This window comes from Dermacentor silvarum, chromosome 2 (assembly GCF_013339745.2).
Source record: "Dermacentor silvarum isolate Dsil-2018 chromosome 2, BIME_Dsil_1.4, whole genome shotgun sequence".
NCBI classification, from domain to species: Eukaryota; Metazoa; Arthropoda; class Arachnida; order Ixodida; family Ixodidae; genus Dermacentor; species Dermacentor silvarum.
In genome coordinates this window covers 6973736-6994030 of record NC_051155.1, presented here as the reverse complement: position 1 = coordinate 6994030, position 20295 = coordinate 6973736, and the positions used below count along the sequence as shown (strand labels likewise).

The following is a 20295-nucleotide window of genomic DNA, read 5'->3' as shown; positions in this document are numbered from 1 at the left end:
GTAGCTGTATGTGTCCTATTTGTATGCCACACCACCATTAGTAAAACGCAAGTGGACGATTCACGATTCCAGTGCGCACATTCTTATATACAGTGTACAATGCTTAATCAATTCAACAGGCATATATTTTGTTTTATTGCTATAAAAATCATACAGACACTCAAGATGTTCTCGCGCCATCCTATCGTGCCGTCCTGGTATCGATGGCACAAGCGCGGCACGCGCATGACGAGTTTGATGGCCTTTAGAGACGTGCAACGTGTTTGGCTGCAGAAACGACAAAGACAAGCGAATGCATCATCATGCTCCAGTTAAATGGATTTGCAGCAAAGCCAGCGTAGCATTCTGCCTCCTAGTGCTGGAATGAGCTTTGTATGCGCAAACACTAGCATTCGTAAACAGCTGTGTGCATACCACTTCGATGCGCATACAGTACTCTGAGTGGAATGGAACACACGTTCCACTCCACTCTGAGTACTCTGAGCGGAGTGGAACACACGGCTATGATTTTTCGTTTGTCTCATCTTGTGCACCATCGAGGTGCGAAGCCAGCTGGCGGCTCTCCTCATCAGGCCAGCATTGTGAGATGCTTGACTGCTGCCAGGGCGCTGATTCTGCTCTACAGTGCCAACTGCCGAGCGTGCATCGTCGAACTAACATTTCTTCTTGCCCAGATATCCTTAGAACACTGTACAAAGAGCCCAATGCTAAACCTTCCTATCTACGAGGAGTGTTCAAAAAGAACCGAACTTTTGCTATAACACCTTTACTGCTTATGGTACAACATATTAAGTGCTGTCACCTTCAAAGTAATCCCCTTTACTGGAAATGCACTCTTCCCATCTTCCCTTCAATTTTTGGAAAGCCTCCTGGAACGTACTTTCTGGAATGGCGCGCAGGTTTCTTCTCGCATTGTCCTGGATCTCCTCTACGGTTTGGAAACGACGTCCTTTCAAGGTGGTTTTCAGCTTGGGGAATAGAAAAAAATTCGCTGGGGCTAAGTCCGGAAAATATGGTGGGTGGGGCACGACAGTAGTGTGGTGTTTCGCTAAGTAGCTGCGGACAAGAAGTGACGCGTGAGCAGGGGAATTGTCACGATGCAACATCCAAGCCTGATTTTCCCACAATTTGGGCCTCTTACTGCGCACAGAATCTCTCAAACGTGCTAGAATTCTCTGGTAAACTTCTTTGCTTGCCGTCTGACCATGTGGCACAAATTCCTGATGGTCAATGCCTTTGCAGTAAACAAACACCACCAACATCACCTTCATTTTTGACCGACTCATGCATGCTATTTTGGATGAGGAGAACCTTTGGCCACCCTCTGCAATGACTCCACTTTCGTTTCAACATCATAGCTATAAACCCATGTCTCATCGCCTGTTATGATGTTCTTAAGAAAGTTTTCATCGTCACTGGCAGCAGCAAGCAGTTCCTGGCTGATTTCAACATGGGTCTGCTTCTGTTCGACAGTCAACAAACGTGGCACAAATTTCGCACTGACACGACTCATCCCAAGTTTGTCACTCAAAATTTCATGACATGATCCTATGCTGATACCCACTTCGTCAGCGACTCCTCGAAGAGTCAAACGAAGATTTCTACGAATCACAGTTCGAACTCTCTCGATGTGGTCATCATCTGTGGATGTGGAAGGTCGTCCAGGCTTGGAATCATCACCGACCGACATTCTTCCGTCTTCAAAACACTTGAGCCAATCAGCACTGCGTGTGACTCATACAGTCCTCCCCGTATGCTTGGCTAAGCAACTGAAATGTCTGTGAAAGTTTTCCCAAGTTTGTAGCAGAACTTAACACACACGCTGTTCTTCTAATTCCTTCATTGTCACTTTGGCACCAATCCGAAGAACAGCTTGTTCATGTGCTCACTTCAGCAGCTGTAGCTCACCAACTAACGGTCAGAGAGAAACGCGGCAAATGGCAGTTTGTTGTGTAAACCTGCCGCTACATGCGCTCAGTAGCCACAACGTGCTCCCTCTGCCGGTTGGCACGCTACTTCAAAAGTTCAGTTATTTTTTGTACATACCTCATATTTCAATGCTTCGCATGCTTCGATTTTTCAATCATCTAAAAGGGATGTGTGAGCTAGGCATAAGTAGCAAATTATTTGTTGCAATCCAATAGCCAGGCCTCATAATTGGTAAGTGCATTGAGATTATTATGTCTCTTGCCTGTTACATCTGCCTCTGTAAAAGAGCAAGAACCCAGCCAAATGGATTGTCACTTCTTGTTCTAACCTCCAAAATAAAAATTACCATTATCATTATGTGCAAGCAAGGTGTTCTCGCGGTGATGCTACTGGCTCATCCTCTTTCAGAGCAGCTTTTGGAGCAGCCAAAAATGCGTTTCGAAGCAGTAAAATGGACTTTCAGAGCAGGCTTATGAAAGCGATTGCAAACTATTATATGGGGCGTTTACAGTTGGCAATGCATGTGAAAGCAGTAAGTGGTGACCTGGTTCATAAATTCAATCCAAACACTAAAAATGACCCCCCCCCCCCCCCCTTTATCGCAGTCCTTAGTGTGGACTGCGACAAAGCCGTGGTTGTCCAAAGATGTCCTTGAAAAGCACAGAAGCACTTGGACGGGCTACGTGCAGAATTAGGAAACCGGGGTGTCTACCAAGTTGACATATTCAGATTCCCCGAGTTTTGCAGGTTTTCTCTGAGTGATGTTGCTAAATTCTCTGAGTGAAACGGAACTTTCTTTTATATCAAGACGGGCTGACACCATGTTGCCTGATGTTGTCACTCTTTAGTAAGCATGTTAAAAAAAATGTCGCAGTTTCATCCGAAAGGCGAAGCATCAATTGCGATAGCAAATTAGTAGAGAGCTATACAGAGTAAGGATAGTAGTTTTATCAGCTGTATAAACTTGGACATGCAGCAGCCCCAGCAACGCGCAAAACTGTTGTTGACGCCGTCGGGGTTTTGTCCGCGTTCACACCGAACGCGCATAGCGTTGGTGAGTGTTGCCAGTGCCTCTGGGGTGCGGCTCGGAGGATTTCGACGAGATCAGAATGGGACACTCGTCAAGCAGCGTCCAAAGTCTTTACCACCTTCTCGCCTCACAACATTTTTATATAGATACGCATTTGGTGCCGCAGCTAAACGTCGCCTCCCCTCCCTCCCTCCCGTCCCCCCACGGCCTTTCGCCTGATGGAAGAAGTCGCGTTTGCTCTATATATATGCGTGCCATTCTTCAGCGAACCTCTTTCATGCGGACACGGGTCCCTGTAAGATGTTGGACTGGGTAGGTACCACTGTTTGAAGAAACTCTTTGACGCCGACTTGGAGCACTAGGTATGTGCCACTCGGTTTGTGCTGGTCTTCAATGAACCTCTCTGATGCTAACTTGGGTCACTGTGGATGTGCCAGCAGGTGTCGGCCGCTCTTCAGTAAAAGTTTTTGATACCTACCAGTGGAATCTCGATGATACGAATTGCACAGGGTCACGAAAAATTTTCGTCTTAGCCGAAATTCGTATCATCGAAACACAATTGAAACTAGCTAAATTAAGGGGGGACGCGGGGATCAGATCGCAAAAATCGCAAGAAAATTCTATTTTTGAAAACTACGCGTTTCAGTATCTGCAACGCCTAACCTACGCCGTATCAAGATGGTTTGGCTGGAAATGCACTAAAGGTGCCCGAAAAAGTTTAATTCGTCAGTGCGCAGGGCGAGAAAACAGCTTTAAATAGCGCAAAATCACCGCAGTTCACGGAGACATATCTCATATTTCCCGCCATCGAGCACCGCCATCTTGGTATCATTCGAAAGCTCAAAGTTTCGCCGTTCCGCTTCTTAATTCGTCCACCATCACCATCTTGTAACAAACGCACAAACACAAAAGAAACGAGGGTCTGCGAGAAGTAGTCACACGGGCCATCCGATGAAAGCGGGCCTCCGATTGGCTGCTGTGCTGAAAGGCGCTTCTCCATTGGTTGCTGCTGTGGCAGGGGCAAGATGGAAACCACAGTTGTCTGCTTCGTAAACCACGCCGGCGTCTTCACTTGACACGCAGAATTAGGATTACTGAGAACTCCCAGGTTAGTGATAGATTGTCGCTCGTTGGAGAGGAAATTTTGGACGAAACACGCCTTCGGAATACGGAAGCGCAAGCCTCTTACGGTAAGAAAAATATGGCGATTAGCGGGAGAAGCGGAGGAGCACCTGACTGAACGTGCCGCGCTACCTTGCACCCTGGATTACGTGCCGCGCTATCATGCACCGTGTGACTCCGGCAGTGAAACCGACAATCACCCCGTGCCATCGGCACCGATAACGCAGTCGATGGAAGACGCGCCAACGGAGGCTCCCGCGCCTCGGCGTACGGCCGCGCAAATCAGCAGAAATCGTATCTCGGTAGACATAGCTCGCTGTGACTAGGCAAAATGGCGCAAACACAAAGAACGCGGCCCGAAGCACAGCAGCCGCTCCGTCCGATGGCACGCGGAAAAGGAGGAAAAGCACAAAAGCAACAAAAGCACCACCGCTTCAAACTCTTCGCGCCCAGTCGCGGCCTCCGTGCCGTCCGGCGTCGTGTCCGCGCCTCCGCACCAAAAGAGAAAGGGAGAAAGCGCGTGACTGCGTGCCGTTCTCTTTCGGGCCATCGGTGGGGCGGCGTTTATTCATATCAACCGACGTGGGTCGAACATCAATTCATAACAGCCGTTCTCTAGCACGTTGCAAAGTAATGGGGCTCGGCCAAGACCACAGAAAAATTTGTATCATCCGGAAATTCGTATTAACCATGATCGTATCATCGAGATTCCACTGTACTACGTGCCGCTGGGAATTTGCTGCTCTACAGTAATGAAAAAGATCCCTCAAATTTCTCCAATGCTAGAGGAATTGAAGCCACGTCACAAAGGTTCCTGAAGGATAGCAACCCCAGCAGGCTGCGCCACTCTAGGACACTGGGTGTGTGGCACTTTGCAAAGAATGCCTTTCCCACCAATGCAAGCTGTGTTATGTATGCACTGGAAATGTGCTGCTTTCCAAGGAACCTCGTGTCAACAAGAGTCACTGAGCCAGTGAGCGTGCGGCAAGCGAAGGAACAATTCTCACCGTTCGCAGACAGTGGCGCGCTACGCTTCTCATCTCGGAGGCTGCGCGTGGACTTCTCACCGGTGCCCCTAAATGGTGCAGCGAGTCCGGACAGAAGTGCGAGCTCGGTTGCCGCTGTGGGGTCTCACACATGTGCTCTTGGGACAAAGGAACGACAACGCAGTAGTGCAGACACTCAAAAGGGCATTTATTGCACCTTTCATACACTAATACATACTAGCCGAATTACAACCAATAGAACATTCACACGGGCGCGCGACAAATCAAGGAAGTCCGACTCACCGCGACCCGATAGCGAGCGAATACGTTCGCCCCATGCTATGACACCATCGCCTAGTCGTTCACGTGTACAGTCACGCGAACGGTGGCGCGCTCGAACGATCTGTGTTCGTCCATACTGGTGTCCCGCTCTAAGCCTCGCGCGACGGTCGCGCGAAGCGGGCCGGCGCACGCGCGAAGCGTTCGTGCGTGTTGGTCGCTGATCCCCAGCCAAAGAGAGAGCGCCTCCGACCTTTTTCTCCCAAGTGACCCTGCCGTTCGGTGGCATTAGCATCGCGACACTAGCACCATCTCTCGCAACCACCGCCGGGCTTAGCCACGCAGAGAAGCCGGACTACAGGAGACATGCGGGGAAAACAACATCAGGGGACGCGTGAGAGTCGCGCATCCCCACACCGCATGACGTGTTTCTCAGCATTTGCACACATCGGCGTGCCATGCATTTTGGATGTCACACCAGGCTTCGTGGCAGCAACGCTAGATGGCAGAGTGTCCTTAGAGAAGCACAAAAGAGCAGTCCCGCTGCAGTCCCACCTCATACATAACTCGTTTCGACGGTGGCAATACGTTGTTTCGCTGCATTGATTCGAGGCTAATGCATTAACATCGAAAGTCATCGTGAAATGGATTCTGCTGCAATTATTTTATAATGAGCCTGTAGCTTTATGTTAATTGGCCACTTCTTTATTTTATTGTGAAAGTTTTTCTTACATGTGCATTGCTCTAAGTTAATTTGTCAGTGATCCATGAGCTTTAGGTTAGGTTATTTGCTTCGTGCGTTGCCATTTACGGTAATTAAAATAAAAATATGATAAGAAGATGCCTACCAATCTCAAAAAGGCTTGCTTGAGATCGCCCGTAGCAGTAGCAGGGGACCAGGCAGCCTTGGTTACGGAGCTTAGGAATGATTCCTTGTCGAGCACAAGCTTGGCATAGTCGTAGTACACGGAAAAAGACGGGGGAATTGCCAGTTATATCGGTCTCAAGGATGCCAGCTCCTGGTGGATGCATAAGGCTTGATAAAAACATTTTTAATTGATGTAGTGAAACCCTTGAAATGGAAGTGTGACAGAATGTTGATAAGGTATTTGTAACCAAAACTGTATTTTTTTTTCTGGAGCTCTATGTGCCAAAATCACGATCTGATTATGAGGCACGTCGTAGTGGGGGACAGTAGATTAATTTTGACCCTCTGGGGTTCCTTAGTGAGCAACCAATGCACGGCACATGAGCACTTTTGCATTCCATTGGAATGTGACAGGGATCGAACACGTGACCTCAGAAGTGCGATGCCACAGCCACTGAGCTACCGTAGCAGGTAACCAAAACTATAAAAGCAGAATGAATAATCAATGGTGTTTGGGGATGACAAATCAATTGAGTTGATATACCTGGTGTCCCCTCAGTGTCAGCTTCAACAGAGGAATGGAAATCAATCTCAAAAGCCATGCTTTTGTGCACTGCAGGTGCCTGAAACACATTATGGCCACCATGTTTTGAGCATTACCTATTTGAAGAAACAGCATCCATTTGGTAGGAACACAAGGAGAGCAGTTAACTTCTAGCAAGGACATCTGCAAACATTTTATGATGATATCGCAGGGCCCTCTAAATGACGTCGTATGTTCTGAAAGCCGCATTAGCCACAGAGCCCTTGACTCTCAATGCATGCAGGAGACAAGACAAAGACAGGCACCTGGATTCAGTGTTCATCTGGAGCTGCAGGTTTTCTTGTTGCAAGCGTTCCTTCTGCACAGTCAGCTGCACATTGTTTGCACGAAGAGAATCCACACGCTCGAAAAGTTGCGTGCCTGCACAAAATGGACAAACATAACACATCAAAGTTGAATTTCATCAGAGACAATGCTGCCACTATTACTATGACTACGAAGTTGCATCAAGCATAAAAAACGAGACAGCTTATTAAAACTCTGTTTACACACAACTCTCTACACTTAAAAGTCAACCGCAATAAAATTTGAACCATATAAAAACCTAGCTAGTGTAGATACAGAAACTGCATTTGTCTCATTTGTTTGTTTAAGTATTTCTCTATGTAAAGTGCTTACAACAGCTTGCAATGTACGTGATTTATTTCGTGTTCTCGTCCTTGCCTTGATTTTGTGTTGTCAACTTTTATTGCTTACTGAATTCTGTTAGATTTTTAACATATATTGTACTTCTCCTCCCATGTAATACCATAACAGCCCTTTAAGGTAAATAAAAAGTAAAAGACTCACGAAGAAAAGAGCAAGAAGGAACCGAGCAGGCGATGAACTTTAACTGTTTCTTTGGAGACGGAAGTCAAAAGAATAGACCAGATGCACATACACGTAGTGGTTACATAAAAAAATCACAGCAACGTGTCAAACAATTGCAAGCTGCCAAAAAGATTAACAAAAGTGCCACTGGTGCATTTTTGCAAGTTGGAATCAGTTAGTGCAAGACCGAGGTAATTGGAGATCGCAGGGAGAGGCCTTCGTCCTGCAGTGGACATAAATATAGGTAGATGATGATGATGATGTGAAAAGCCTCTAACAACTGTCGTGCTGGTATATTTCACTGATGCCAAGCAATTTGATCTGGTGAAGCAGTGGGTTACAGTTTCAGGCACTGCAATGTGCAGGTAAGTGCTGTGGGGTCTACGTTAGGTGCCAGTGTGGGGTCTTAGGGTCTCACAGGAGACCAACCACCGCGGGTTCGAGCTTAGCGAGCCACAGGGCCGCGTCAGCCGTCGCCTCCAGCACCGCTCGCTCAGAGGCCGCAAGTGGCTACCGAGCGACGCACGCAAGAACACAGTATTGCCCTGAGTTAACGGAAACTGTTTATTGAATCCGTCGGCACCAGCACTGCACAAATGCCCGGGCGGCGGGGAGCCAAAGGGGTCCTGCGCCAAGGGCAAAAATACAGACAGGGGCGCCTATAGTACGTCGCTGCGAGAGCACAGGCTCAAGCTGGGACTTGCCGCTAGGAAAAGTCCCGGTGGCTATGCTACTTGCTCTCGTGATAACCAATGGGCTAACTCACGAGAGCTCGGGCAATCTCCTTCGGCAAGTGTGGCTCAGTGTGGTACGACCTCGCGCGAGCACTAGGCATCGCTCTTCGGCTTGGCATCAGAAAGGATCAGGATAAAATATGCGCTCCCCACGTGGTCAAAGGCACTGTGCACGAGCTCAAGTTCTAGTCACAAGGGTGTCGGCGGACGTGAGGAAAGTATGCACGTACCCTGCACTAGTCCCGGAGATCAGAGTCACGCTCAGCAACCCGCAGCCGAACGTGGCTGGGAGCGGACGGGGACAGGCGTAGGCACGGCAGAAGAGGTGAAGCCTGCGCAATGGCGCTGGCACATTCCTCAATCCCCACAGTGCGCACCATCTTTGTTCTTCAAGGACAGTTGATGCTCCCAAGCTCAGTCACAGACACGTTTGACCTACATAGGTCTTCGCACATGAGAGCTGAATTTCATACATAACACCAGTCGCGCATTCATGTATGGTCTGGCGTGCCTTTTCTGGCATCCGAGCTGCTTGTAAATGCGGCTGATGAGAGGACAAAGGGCAGAGGTACAGCCACAAACCCAACCACTGGCTAATAAGGCAACCAGTGAAGACCATGATAGATGCCTTTTGGAAGAAGTTGATGCTTCTGGTCAGAGTTCAAGAAAGGTCAGGTCTACCAGGTTCAGGGACAGTATAAGTTCTGTCATGTCCTTCTTCAGAGAAAATGACCTTCAACTTCTTCAGCCTGACAAGGAAGGCACTTGCCGTTTGTTTCTGGTGGCATTTCCAGCAAGAAGGAACATGATGCCATAGCTAAAAACTTCGTCCCGGTATGGAAAAGCCACCCAAAATGAGAAGCTCTTGCACTGTGCAAGGACCTTAATCTTTCAAAGTTAGGGAAATTAATGTATAGTTGACTTATTAAAAGTATTTTCCACAGCAAAGTCTAACAAGCAGAAAATCTAGTTTCGCACCATTGTAAGCAAAAGAGGCTCTTGGCAACAACTAGTTGGCCAGTTTCTTTAAAAACACCTGAATATGCTACAGGTGGATGACGTCTTTGCAACAAAAAGCTCAAAAGATGTGATTTGTTTTAGGAATACGCCTCTGTCCGATATGCTTTCTCAGCAAATGTTTAAGATTTGTTTCATTCTGCGCCTAAATAGGAAATGTGAATCTCCATCAAAGAATGTATTGACCATAATGATGGAGTCGGTTATAAGAATTTAGCAGGCATGTCTGTTGACAGATTTATGGCTTCGTTGGAGTTTTATTAATGCGAATAGCATTCTTTGCCTACTTCAGCCGTTTTGAGCCTGCCCTACCAAAAAATGAGGAAACCAGAAGGAAAAACCACACAGGATGAGCGCAAACTATCCCACAACCTTAAAAAAAGGTTGCAAGTAGATATAGCGTGATTATTGTCTTCTCGACATCATGCAAGTTGGCTAGATTGCGTCTGTGCATCAGCCACGTTGACAAGAAGCTGGAATGCCAGAAGAAGCATGCCGAACTTTACGTGAAATACGCGACTGGTGTTGTACATGAAATACCGCTATCGTGTGGGAAGACCTATGCTAGTCAAACTCGACACTGTGTCAATGATGGAGCACGGGAGCATCAAATATCATTAAACAACAAAGGCAATGTACTCACACTTGGAGGCATTGCATTACCTGCAAGTGTGAACCACTGCTTCGTGAGATCAAGCTGCTGGCCAGAAGTAGTGACATGCTGGCTTGCGGGTTGTTCGAGGCACCAACTACGTCAGTGACACTTCTGTTTACCTGTTTGGCAACGAGTTCCAACTCGTTGACACATTGCTGCCGATAATCACACAGTTAAAACTCGATTTAACGAAACCTGATTTTACGAAGTTCCCGATCTAACAAAAAAATTGCCATTCCTCGGCAGGTACCCATAGAGCTCAATGTTGTCATCAACCCAAATTAACAGAACTAATGGCCACTAAACCCAATTTAATGAAGTTTTTCCTGAAATAAATGAGTAAAATAAGTGATTTCTTTCTAATTTTGATACAGATGGGTTTTTGTTCGAGCATGCACTCTAACGCTACCACATTAAAAGAAACATGCCCTAATCACGGTCTTTGCTCCTGCGTTTATGCATATCAGCAGCCTGACATAGCTTCACGTGACTGTCTACCTGGCCTGCATCACACATCGCACACAAGTAATTTGGGCCACCCTCACGGACTTTTCACATGCGCAGGCATGGCTAAGCGGCAAATACAATGCCGCAGTAGGTTTTGTGTGTCGCTACGTTACAAGTTTAAATTTCGAAGGACAGAAATATCCCTTTCTCGATTTTACGAACTTCCCAATTTAACGAAATAATTCGAGCGTGGTCATCACTTCGCTAAATCGAATTTTAGCTGCACACGGCTACAGCTGGCTTATAAGGGACACCGCAACAAGTTCTTTATTGTGCTAAAAGGACACTAGAGAGCAACGATAAATATGTTTAAAATTATCCTAGGAAACTCTTCTCATTCAGTTGCCAGTAAGACAATGATTATTACAGGAGAAAACGAAGGCCCCCGATACTTTTTTATTTAACTTCATGCTAAAACCGTAGGGCCTGTATGTCGGTGTAAAGTCATGCATTTTCTCATATTTTGATTCTTTGGGTGCAGAAAAAAACTCTCAGAACTTGCTTGGTCAAATCTGTTTCTTTTATAATGTATTACCACCTTCCTTTATCGATGACAAATTAACCACGCCCATGCAAATGCTGTCAAGATCACGATGTCATGGTTTGTGAAAATTTCCAAGGCTACAAATCTTGTTCTTGCATATTTCCTGGCTTTTTATGGTATGAGTGGCTGTTTTGCTGTTGTAATTTACTAAAACAGCTTAACTAATATTCCTCACTTAACATTACAACCGAAGCTGTACTCATATAACGGTTGGCATCAATATTGCTAATCACCAGCTTCTACTTCAGTTACTTTTGCTTACTCATAACAAATAAGCGTTAGCTCATTTCTGAACATGCAGATATACGACTCTGGATGTTTGCACATAATAATCAGTGATTTACACATTCCTTGCATTGTCACTTGTTCAGAATGATTTTAATCCTTTTACGGCAAGCCAGTTTTTCATAATGTGCTTTTTCTTCTATGCTTTGTTCGAATTTCCACTAGAGTTTATTTCAGCAATGTTTTGGTTGAATGTCAACTTTGATTCAGCACAGCAGTACTTAATATGGTTATATCGAAGGCATAAGCACAAAAAGGCGAGAAGAGGCTAACAGCGCCTGCAGTATCAAAGCAGACCATCATTGGAACAACATATCCATTTGACATATTTTGGCAGAAATATGTGTACAGCAAGAATTTAACAACAGTCCAGGAAAAATATTAACATAACCTCTTCAGGCTTTGTGTCGATCCCCGTGGATGACAGCTTCCACCATTTTCAAAGTTAAACCAGGAATGATAAGCTAAAATTATCTGGTGTAACATAAAACATTACAGTGGCGTTTCACTTCGTGAACACGGGTTACGTATGGACATTGTGAACATGCACAGCGGTGTCGAAGCACAAATGGACAGGGCATTGACCTCGACGGTGTGCCACAGGGAAAGCGCATGTTACCATGCACGCAAAGAAGAGAACACGCACCTCTCCTGGTGCTTGCTTCCCTCGCGACGACAAACATTAATCTCAGCGATTCAACAGACGTATGCTTGCATGTAAAAATAGATGCAGGCGACAACATATGTCAAGCGTGTAATAACTTTGTTGCCACCGGTTTTCAAGAAAATTTATACTCTGTGTGAGACGTACTGCTGCATCGTCACCTACGACGAAAAATGAAAGAGTTGAACATTTCCAACGCCAACAGATGTTGCAGTAATTCAGGATGAAAAGCAAGGGCGAGGAACCACCATGTGATGTTGAACTGTTTAGGAAAACAAAAGACGGTTTTATCAGCACAAACTGGAGATATCCACATATCTGGAGGTGCTGATGTGAGCGTGTGCCCCTGCAATCTGATCAAGCAAGTACTTTTTCAGGCTGGTTGACAATAAGAACTGAGTTTAAAAGTTGTCACTAAGATTTCGTTGGGTCTGAGAAGGATAACACAAAAAACAATGAGTGCATCATTTTTTAAGTCGGCACACTGCAAAAATTTAGTGCATAACGTTTCGCGCATGCTGTTTTCTACGGTTAGCATGCATCAAAATCAACGACAAGAAATGAAGCCCCCTTCAAATTTAAGCATTGCCACGAGTAGCAGGACCACAGTGTGTTATGGATTGCAGCATGTTTGGAATGTAACCATAAAGGTTCAGTGTGGGTCCATCACGGGAGCAACCAGTTCAAATGAGCAGTCGACCACCGTTGTTCCACCGAGTCCTACATGGGACTTCTCAGGAGTTGTGCCATAAAACCAAGCTCACAGTCTTCCTAGACAACCCTAGTTTGGCCTTCGTGTCGACATTCAACCCACGTTGCAACCAAAAAGAAATGTAACACTAGAAGCTATGTCAATGCTATGACTTACTGCAAACAACCTGTGTGTTGTTACGTACAGCCTTGTTAATGTACTTTATATATATATATATTTATATATAATATAGTGTATGAAGCCATTTAAGCTGTGCTCGTTGCTGTGCTATCCCACGCTATGAATTGCTTCTCTGGGTCCATCCACTATACGAATAACTAGGCTCCAGACCACACTCTCTATCTCCTTGGGACTTTATTCTGGAAATATGCGGTAAATTACTCGTACACTTGTGATGAATATTCCATTCTCTTCCAAAGTTCAAGCACCCCAATTTTTTGAATATGCGGCTTGTATTACTTGATGTTATGGCCTGTTAAGGATTACGTAAAACAGCTGTATTTTCTTTTTCCCACAGAACATGATACTTAATAGCGCAAAACTCGAAATAAAAGACAACAGGTGAAAGACGAGAGGAAAGGAAAGAGTAGCGCTGTCTTTCCTTTCCTCTCGTCTTTCACTGTTGTCTTTTATTTCGAGTTTTGCGCTACTAACTATCATGCTTGGTAAACACCAACTCGGCCAAGAAGAAGTTATTTTGAAGTTCTTTTTCCCAATTTGTTTCTTTTCTCGATAAGGTAGGCGCAACGGCACACCATATATGAAGTTCGAAGTAACATCAAACCACTGTGATCAGCATACTAATAATACCATAATTCAAACACACTGGTTTGTTTGAGATCGTATGCTTTCAGACATCTGTGTAATTGCTGTAGGCTGCAACCATTTTCGCCAAAAGGAGCAGCGGTAGTGAGGCTTTCGTTTTGCAACCACGCAGAATATTATAACAAATGTCCATGTCACATTGAAAGTAAGTGAGCACCTTGCAGAGCCACAAGTCCAAGCAAATAGAGAAGCAGTGATTTTTCGCGATGGCAAACTCAAGCTAACTCAACCTCTGTATGCTCGGCAACTCGTACTCAGTCGCCACCTCAACGACGCGTCTAGGAACGTTGCACTCGATGCGTGTAAGAAGGAACGCCTGTTCCCATACATTCCTGCGCACATTTCCCCAGCGAGGCACGCCAGCCGAACAATGCAACAGGTACTTCCGAAACATTGCGCAGACCGCATGCAATCACTCACTGAACACAATGATGTCTTCGAATTGCTTGCACTGCGCGTTGTTTCTGTCCTGCAGAGATTTCAGGATTTGCTTCCTCCAGTCCACGAACGCGCTTCCTTGAATTGCCATTGCAGGGTGTTACGAGACAGCGGCCAGCGATGAAAGAAAACAAGAATGTTCACATGGCTCGCCGGATCCCGATCAAAACACGACTGGCGAGATCACCACTCCTTCCACCAAAGCCAGGTTTCACGAGGTCAGCATGTCCGACCGCTACTGATCGAAGGCTAAAGCGCTCATTGACGAGCAAACACGCAAACAAAAACGCATTTCCAGTGACACATTGCGGCAACGCAAAGCGGGCGATTAGATTAGCTAGGCGAGCTCGGGTGCCGTGGAGGAATCGGCTGCTATGAGCCGCGCCATCTTGGCGGTTTGGTACGCCTGCACGAGCCTTAGTATCGCATGCACAAATTCCCACAACAGCATGAGATGAACTTCTCCAAAAACCTAAAAAAAAAAGGCATGCGTTTTACACTAGAATGTATACGAAGGCCGGTCGTTAAGAGGCAGTTTATACTAATGCTAAGCGTTTTTCATATTTATTTTTTCCTTGCCCAGGGCTAATACGCAACTGCTTTCTCTGCGATTTCGTTTTAGGCGTTTTAGGTACGCTTTCCACGCGTGTTTGTTTCTTCCGCTTGGGCGGTAGTAGTGAATGAATGGATGTCATTTTATGAAACCGTTGTCAAAAAAACAAAAACCAAAAGAACTCTTGCAGTCAGCTAGCGTCAGGATCCTGCAGAGAAGAGGTACGAGCAACTCGCGCATGTCTTGCACGCGCTTTAAAAAGTCACGCGCTTTTTTTGTTGATCAGCGGGGCGTTCCACCACCGGCTTGCGCGAGCGGTGACGGATCGCCGTTTCACGCGCTGCTCTGCGTGAGTGTCGGTGGTTCTAAATGCGCTGAGAGGAATATATGACGCACGCTTGATTCTGTGCGATGCGCGAACAAATGAGTTTTCTTGTGCGAATTGCCTCGAAAGAAACCATGCAAAGGTGAAAAGGCGTCGCTAGTTGACATTCACAATAATTTACAGCGTGCATATTTATAGTAATGTCCGTTTTGATAGCGACAGCGTGGTCTCCATGACGCAACCGTTGCAGAATGAATGATATTCACGAAACAGCAGTGCTGTCAAGTTCAAAAAGAAAAGAAAAAAAGCGACATGATTGCGGCGGAAATGCTGTGTATGCACACTGGCGTAACCGAGGAACGAAAAGGCAGGAAGACTGCTTTGTGGGGCCGTATTCTGAAACGTTCCACCTAGGCGATAGTTCGACTTTCGCATTCAGGCGCGCGCTGATTGGCTCGTTGAGCCGACGTAGTGCAATTTTGCTCATCCAGCCAATCATCGCGCGCCCGAAGGTGAAGTGCGAACTATCGCCGAAGTGGAACGTTTCAGAATATGGCCGGCCCCTGTTTAGTTAGAGACCGCCAGGGTTACCGTCTATACTAATTACTTTCTGTGAATTGTTTGATAACCAAGGGACGTATTCTGAAACGATCCACTTCAGCGATACTATAATCACCTTGGCATTTGCCAAAGGCGCGCATTGATTGGCTGTTTTACCACAATTGGATGAGCTGATTGGCTGGTTGCACACGGCGTCATTCAATTTTACTCAACCAGCCAATCAGCGCTCACCTGACAGCGATATTGTCGCTGAAGTGGAACGTTTCAGAATACGTCTGCAAATGCTTTTTGAACGAGTGGGTAACCTTCTGTAGCGCAGAAGCTCAACAACATGATCAATAGCAGACACGCACACATTCGAAGGCTTCATGCAACAAAGCCCCTGCAGTGACCCGGGGCCAGTTCCCTATACTTCAAAAGAGGATTTTCATTTTTCACAAGTCGCTTGTAAAATTCCCCAGTCACTTGTCATTCAACTGCACCTGTATGCTTTGTTGATTTCTTTGAATGCCGGATAAGAACTCGATAGCAGCTATTAGGAGTTATGGATGCCAGATGTGGCTCTGGGTACTTTTGACGATTTCTCTTCTGTGTCGTCACCATATAGATAATTTTTGCAAAACCTGCATCAATGTACTACATTGTGCATGGAGTATGCTTTTCGCGTGAACCAAGAGGACTTTTGTCCAAAGTGATTATAGGGCGAAGGTCCTACTCCTTTGGGCTATTTTAAAAGTGCCATGCCACTTCTGTAGTGCTGTATGTTTGTGATGTTATTGGGTGCAGGATCACTCCAGAAAGAGATAGAAGCAGAACGCAGGAAGCACAAACACACATCAGACTTGTATTGGACACACGTAATACATTGAAACGGCACACACGCAACAGTTTCCCCAAATAGGTTCTAGAAGACATGCAGCTATATATAGCTTAGTCAAATGTAGACTGCCTACAGTTCATGTGGAAGCCGGTGTCGCCATGTCGGAGACGTCGGAGAATCGGTGTTGGACGGCAGGGTCGGACAGCAGGGTCGGACAGCAGGGTTGGAAAGCAGGGTCGAACTACAGGGTCGGGCCACCTCGTGGAGCTCAGGTGGCCCTGCGCCAGAGTTGATGTACCGGAGCCTCAGCATGCCCGGTTTCCCGACGGCGGGGTTTGCGCCCCGGAGCACACTGCAGCAGCCCACCGGATCACGTCCACAGCTGGCGAGGTAGCCCTGCCCTGTGGCCACTCACCCGAATGCTCGTTCAGCCAGGCTCAGGACCGCCAGCCCTCCTGGACCTGTTGCCCAGTGGAAGAACTGGACGAGGTGGCCTGATTCGGGTGCAGATGTAGTGATGGGGCGGCAATAGCTCCTATGGGCCGGACGCCCAGTGAGGACGCTCTACCGTCGAACGCTGAACCTTGCACACTGCTCACGCCACGGGCCACGCTCCCTTGAGCCACACTTTTCGAGGTGCCACTGTCAACGCTCACAGGTCGGTGTTGATGATCACCTTAAGGTGCATACCCACTCACGGGTATTGGCCAAGAGTCGGTGTCCTTTTCGCCACTGCACGGCACACTGTTTTCATATGTTTGTTTGCCACTCCTGCGTGCAATATATTATCACAATGTTACTCTCCTTTGTGTGTCCAATTTCCAACATGTTGCTACAGTCAACGCATGCCAGAGTTATGTGGTCTTCTGAAAATGGTCATTCGGTTTTTCTGGTGGCACTTTGATTATGTGAATTAATTGATGTCAATAGTGATCAGCAGCAAGTAGATTAATTCCTCATTGATTTGCACCTTCATCAAGTTTTAGCCCATAATTTCATTGAGGACCATTTCTTCCATGCCCACATGTGTTGGGACCATTTTTTCTGCATTCGAGGGTGGCACGTACAGTTCTGTGTAATGCCACCACCATCTCTTGCATCCTGATCATCTGTGCCTTGTGGCTCATGAGGTATCTGTACATTTCGGCACAGAATCCCTCTGCAGCTATTGCTGATGACATTTCATCTTGTATCCTTGACTGCATATGTCTTGTTCCTGTCCTTTCATGCCCACTCCCCTTTCTTTCTGTTTGCTCACCAATTCAGGCACTTGAGCCAACTTGACCTGACTCCAAGGGTTTGAAATATTCATGTTCAGATGTTCCTTTATTATGTCCCTTGTTCCTTGGGGGATGCTGATAGACGCTCCCCAGTGCAGACGTGTGCACATCGAGCTCCGCATGATCTCTTTTTTCGGGCGGTTCATCCCTTGAAGCCTGTCCGGAAATTGTCAACTGCTTGTAGGGGATGTGCTCTGGTATCGGTGGACACCACTTTCATTGATACTGGACTGTTTTTACAGCGAAGCTGTCTGTGGCTAATGTCCAGAATTTTATGGCGTCTGCGTGGGAAAACTCTTCCCTAGAACTCTCCCTTAAAAAGTGAGAGTGAAAGAGCCAACAACAAAAGCAAACGCATATTGTAGCTTGTGTTTGAGCTCGGTTTAGCAGCCACCTGTGTCTAAAACAATGTGTCTCTGTGAATGTATGACATAGCGCGTGTCTGATTAGGAGAAAGGGTTGGCACCCCTCGGTGTAACAGTGCTTGTGCCACTGCTCACCCGTTTGTCATCTTCCACAGCTGGCTCCATTGCCACTCATCATTCCAACGTACAATTTCACTTTTCTTCCGTTGTCATAATGGGGAGGACCACGTTTACGGGGGTATGAGCCATTGCTTAAGGGGGTATGTCCTTCTTACCTGACGGACGGATTTAATAACAGAGGTGATCTGCGAATGTGTGTGCGTACATGACCACCGATCAGGACAATAAATATGTTCGTACCTTTGTTCAAAATTCTGTGTCACCTCTATGGTGTGCGCTAAACAGGCCCGGTATAAAGTAAAACTATTCCATTCTATATTTATTCCAAATTTGCCACTAGCCCTCCATGATAGGTCAAGTCAGCTCCAGCTCTGCCCATATGGGTGGCCGCTTTGCCCATATGTGCAGAGCTGGAGCTGGCTTGACCTATTACGGATGGCTAATGGCCAATTTGGAATAAAAACAGATTGGAAGAGTTCTATGCTATACTGGCCCAGCTTCGCTGGTCATCCACCTTCAGAGTGGAATGGTTCATGAATTTTTTTTTATTACAATTTCACGGCCATTTGTCACTTCGGCCATGTGACACCTCCGCTAACTCAAACGCCGGGCGACACGCGCACGAAGGCGCCAACCACGACCTTGCCGCAGTTACCATGACAACTATGACCTTGACTGCGCTATCGCATCCAATGGCTCCACAGCCCGCACTGGTTTTGAGTGAAGGGATTATGAACTTTGCTGCCGAAAACCGGGACGATAAACGACCAACCGGGAATTGCACCATGGCATTCGTGCGCATTTTCTCGCCCAAACGGAGACTGACCACGCAAAGGAGGGGCAGATATCCCAATCGCACAGAGCAAAGCAGAAACAGGCAAAGGAGTAGAACTTACAGTGAGTAGGGGACTTCTCAGCGGACAGCAAGCTTACAGCGGACAACCAGCCAAAACGCCGGGGTCGGCCCACGAGACGCAGGCCTCAATCCCTACCCAAGGATGATCTGAAAGTGGTTTTCCGACCTCTCCAGGGACTGCCACTGAGGAATGTGACCAGCCAAGTGATTTCCGATGCAGTAGTGGAGGCCTGCCAAGGAAAAATCAGGTGGGACCAGTTCATTCTTTGCATCTTGCTGGGTTCCAACATCGCACTAGTGTCCACCCCGGATATGACCATTGTGATGGCAATGAGAGGCGTCACGTCTTTGAAGATTGTGGGGATGCGTGACTCCCACGCATCCTCTGATGGTGTTTTCCCGCATAGCTCGCGTCTCCTGTAATCCGGCTTCCCCGCGTAGCTAAGCGCCAGTGGCGGCCTGCGTAGATGTTACGAGAGATGGCACGAGTGTTGCGCTGCTAACGCCACCTAACAGCGGGCATACTTGAGCGCAAAAGAAAGAAGGCGCTTCGTCTTGGCTTGGGGGTCGGCGAGCAGCACGCACGGACTGTTCGCGCGAGCGCCGGCCCGCTTTGTGGGACAATCCCGAGAAAGCTTAGGAGCACAACAGCAGAATGAACGAACACGGATTGTTCGAACTCGCCACCGTTCAAGTGACCATACACGTGAACGACTAGGCGATGGTGTCTAGCATGGGGGGCGAACATATTCGCTTGCTATCCGGTCGCGGTGAGTCGGACTTCCTCGATTTGTCGCGCGTCCATTGACGCAGTAATTCGGCTAGCGTGTATTAGTGTATGAAAGGTGCAATAAATGCCCTTTTGATTGTTTGCACTACTGCGTTTTCGTTCCTTTGTCCCGAGAGCCCATGTGAGACCCCACACCTGGCGCCCAACGTGGGGCGCCAAATGGGGGGGGTCCACTCTGCATGAGGCTAGGGCTGAAGGCAAGCTCCAGATCTAGCCACACACAATCGTTCCGACGTACTCCCCAACCCGTAGCACGTGCGATCGCAGCTACCTAGGGTTCGGGCGAATAAGGCAACGAGCTAGTCAACTTAACAGCATTTATTGCTGCGGGCAATAAGACACACCTTTAGAGGGAAGTCCTCTCTGTAGTAAGGAATAAATAGGCTTGCCTCGTTACGTGTGGTAGTCACGCAAGCGAACTCACTCTTGGGTTGCAGCGGGCATATCTGTTCCGGCAGGTTAGAGGTAATGAGGCCAGAGAGGCCAGGTCTCTCCCGGTCGTGCTCTTTTATACCTTTTTACCTTTACGCGAGGGGAATATCCTCCTCGCCTGTCGGATACCTTCCTTCTTCCCGCGAGGGTATGTGCTTCGCGAGCGGCGAGCGAGAACCGGGAG

The 20295-nt window shown here is 47.2% G+C and overlaps 2 protein-coding genes across 7 annotated transcripts in view; one reads left to right on the top strand and one right to left on the bottom strand.

Annotated features, from left to right (window-relative positions):
• LOC119441296 (autophagy-related protein 16-1) overlaps nucleotides 1-14416 on the bottom strand; it is a 445594-nt gene extending 431178 nt beyond the window's left edge. For 4 of the 5 annotated variants that reach the window (XR_007465397.1, XM_049661133.1, XM_049661132.1 and 1 more), the window contains exons 1-2: nucleotides 13992-14416; nucleotides 7064-7178 (exon numbers count right to left, since the gene is read on the bottom strand). Coding sequence is in view for 4 of the 5 variants with exons in the window: in XM_049661133.1 (XP_049517090.1) it covers nucleotides 7064-7178; nucleotides 13992-14100 (224 nt within the window). In the remaining variant the exon portion in view is untranslated. The remainder of the gene's footprint in view (nucleotides 1-7063; nucleotides 7179-13991) is intronic. The other variant, XM_037705924.2, reaches the window with a different exon arrangement.
• Nucleotides 14417-14630: 214 nt separating this feature from the next.
• LOC119441295 (GATOR complex protein MIOS-like) overlaps nucleotides 14631-20295 on the top strand; it is a 341599-nt gene continuing 335934 nt past the window's right edge. Inside the window, exon 1 of one of the 2 annotated variants that reach the window (XM_037705922.2) lies at nucleotides 14631-14783. Coding sequence is in view for 1 of the 2 variants with exons in the window: in XM_049661128.1 (XP_049517085.1) it covers nucleotides 15022-15029 (8 nt within the window). In the remaining variant the exon portion in view is untranslated. Of the gene's footprint in view, nucleotides 14784-15006; nucleotides 15030-20295 lie in introns of those variants that run through there. The other variant, XM_049661128.1, reaches the window with a different exon arrangement.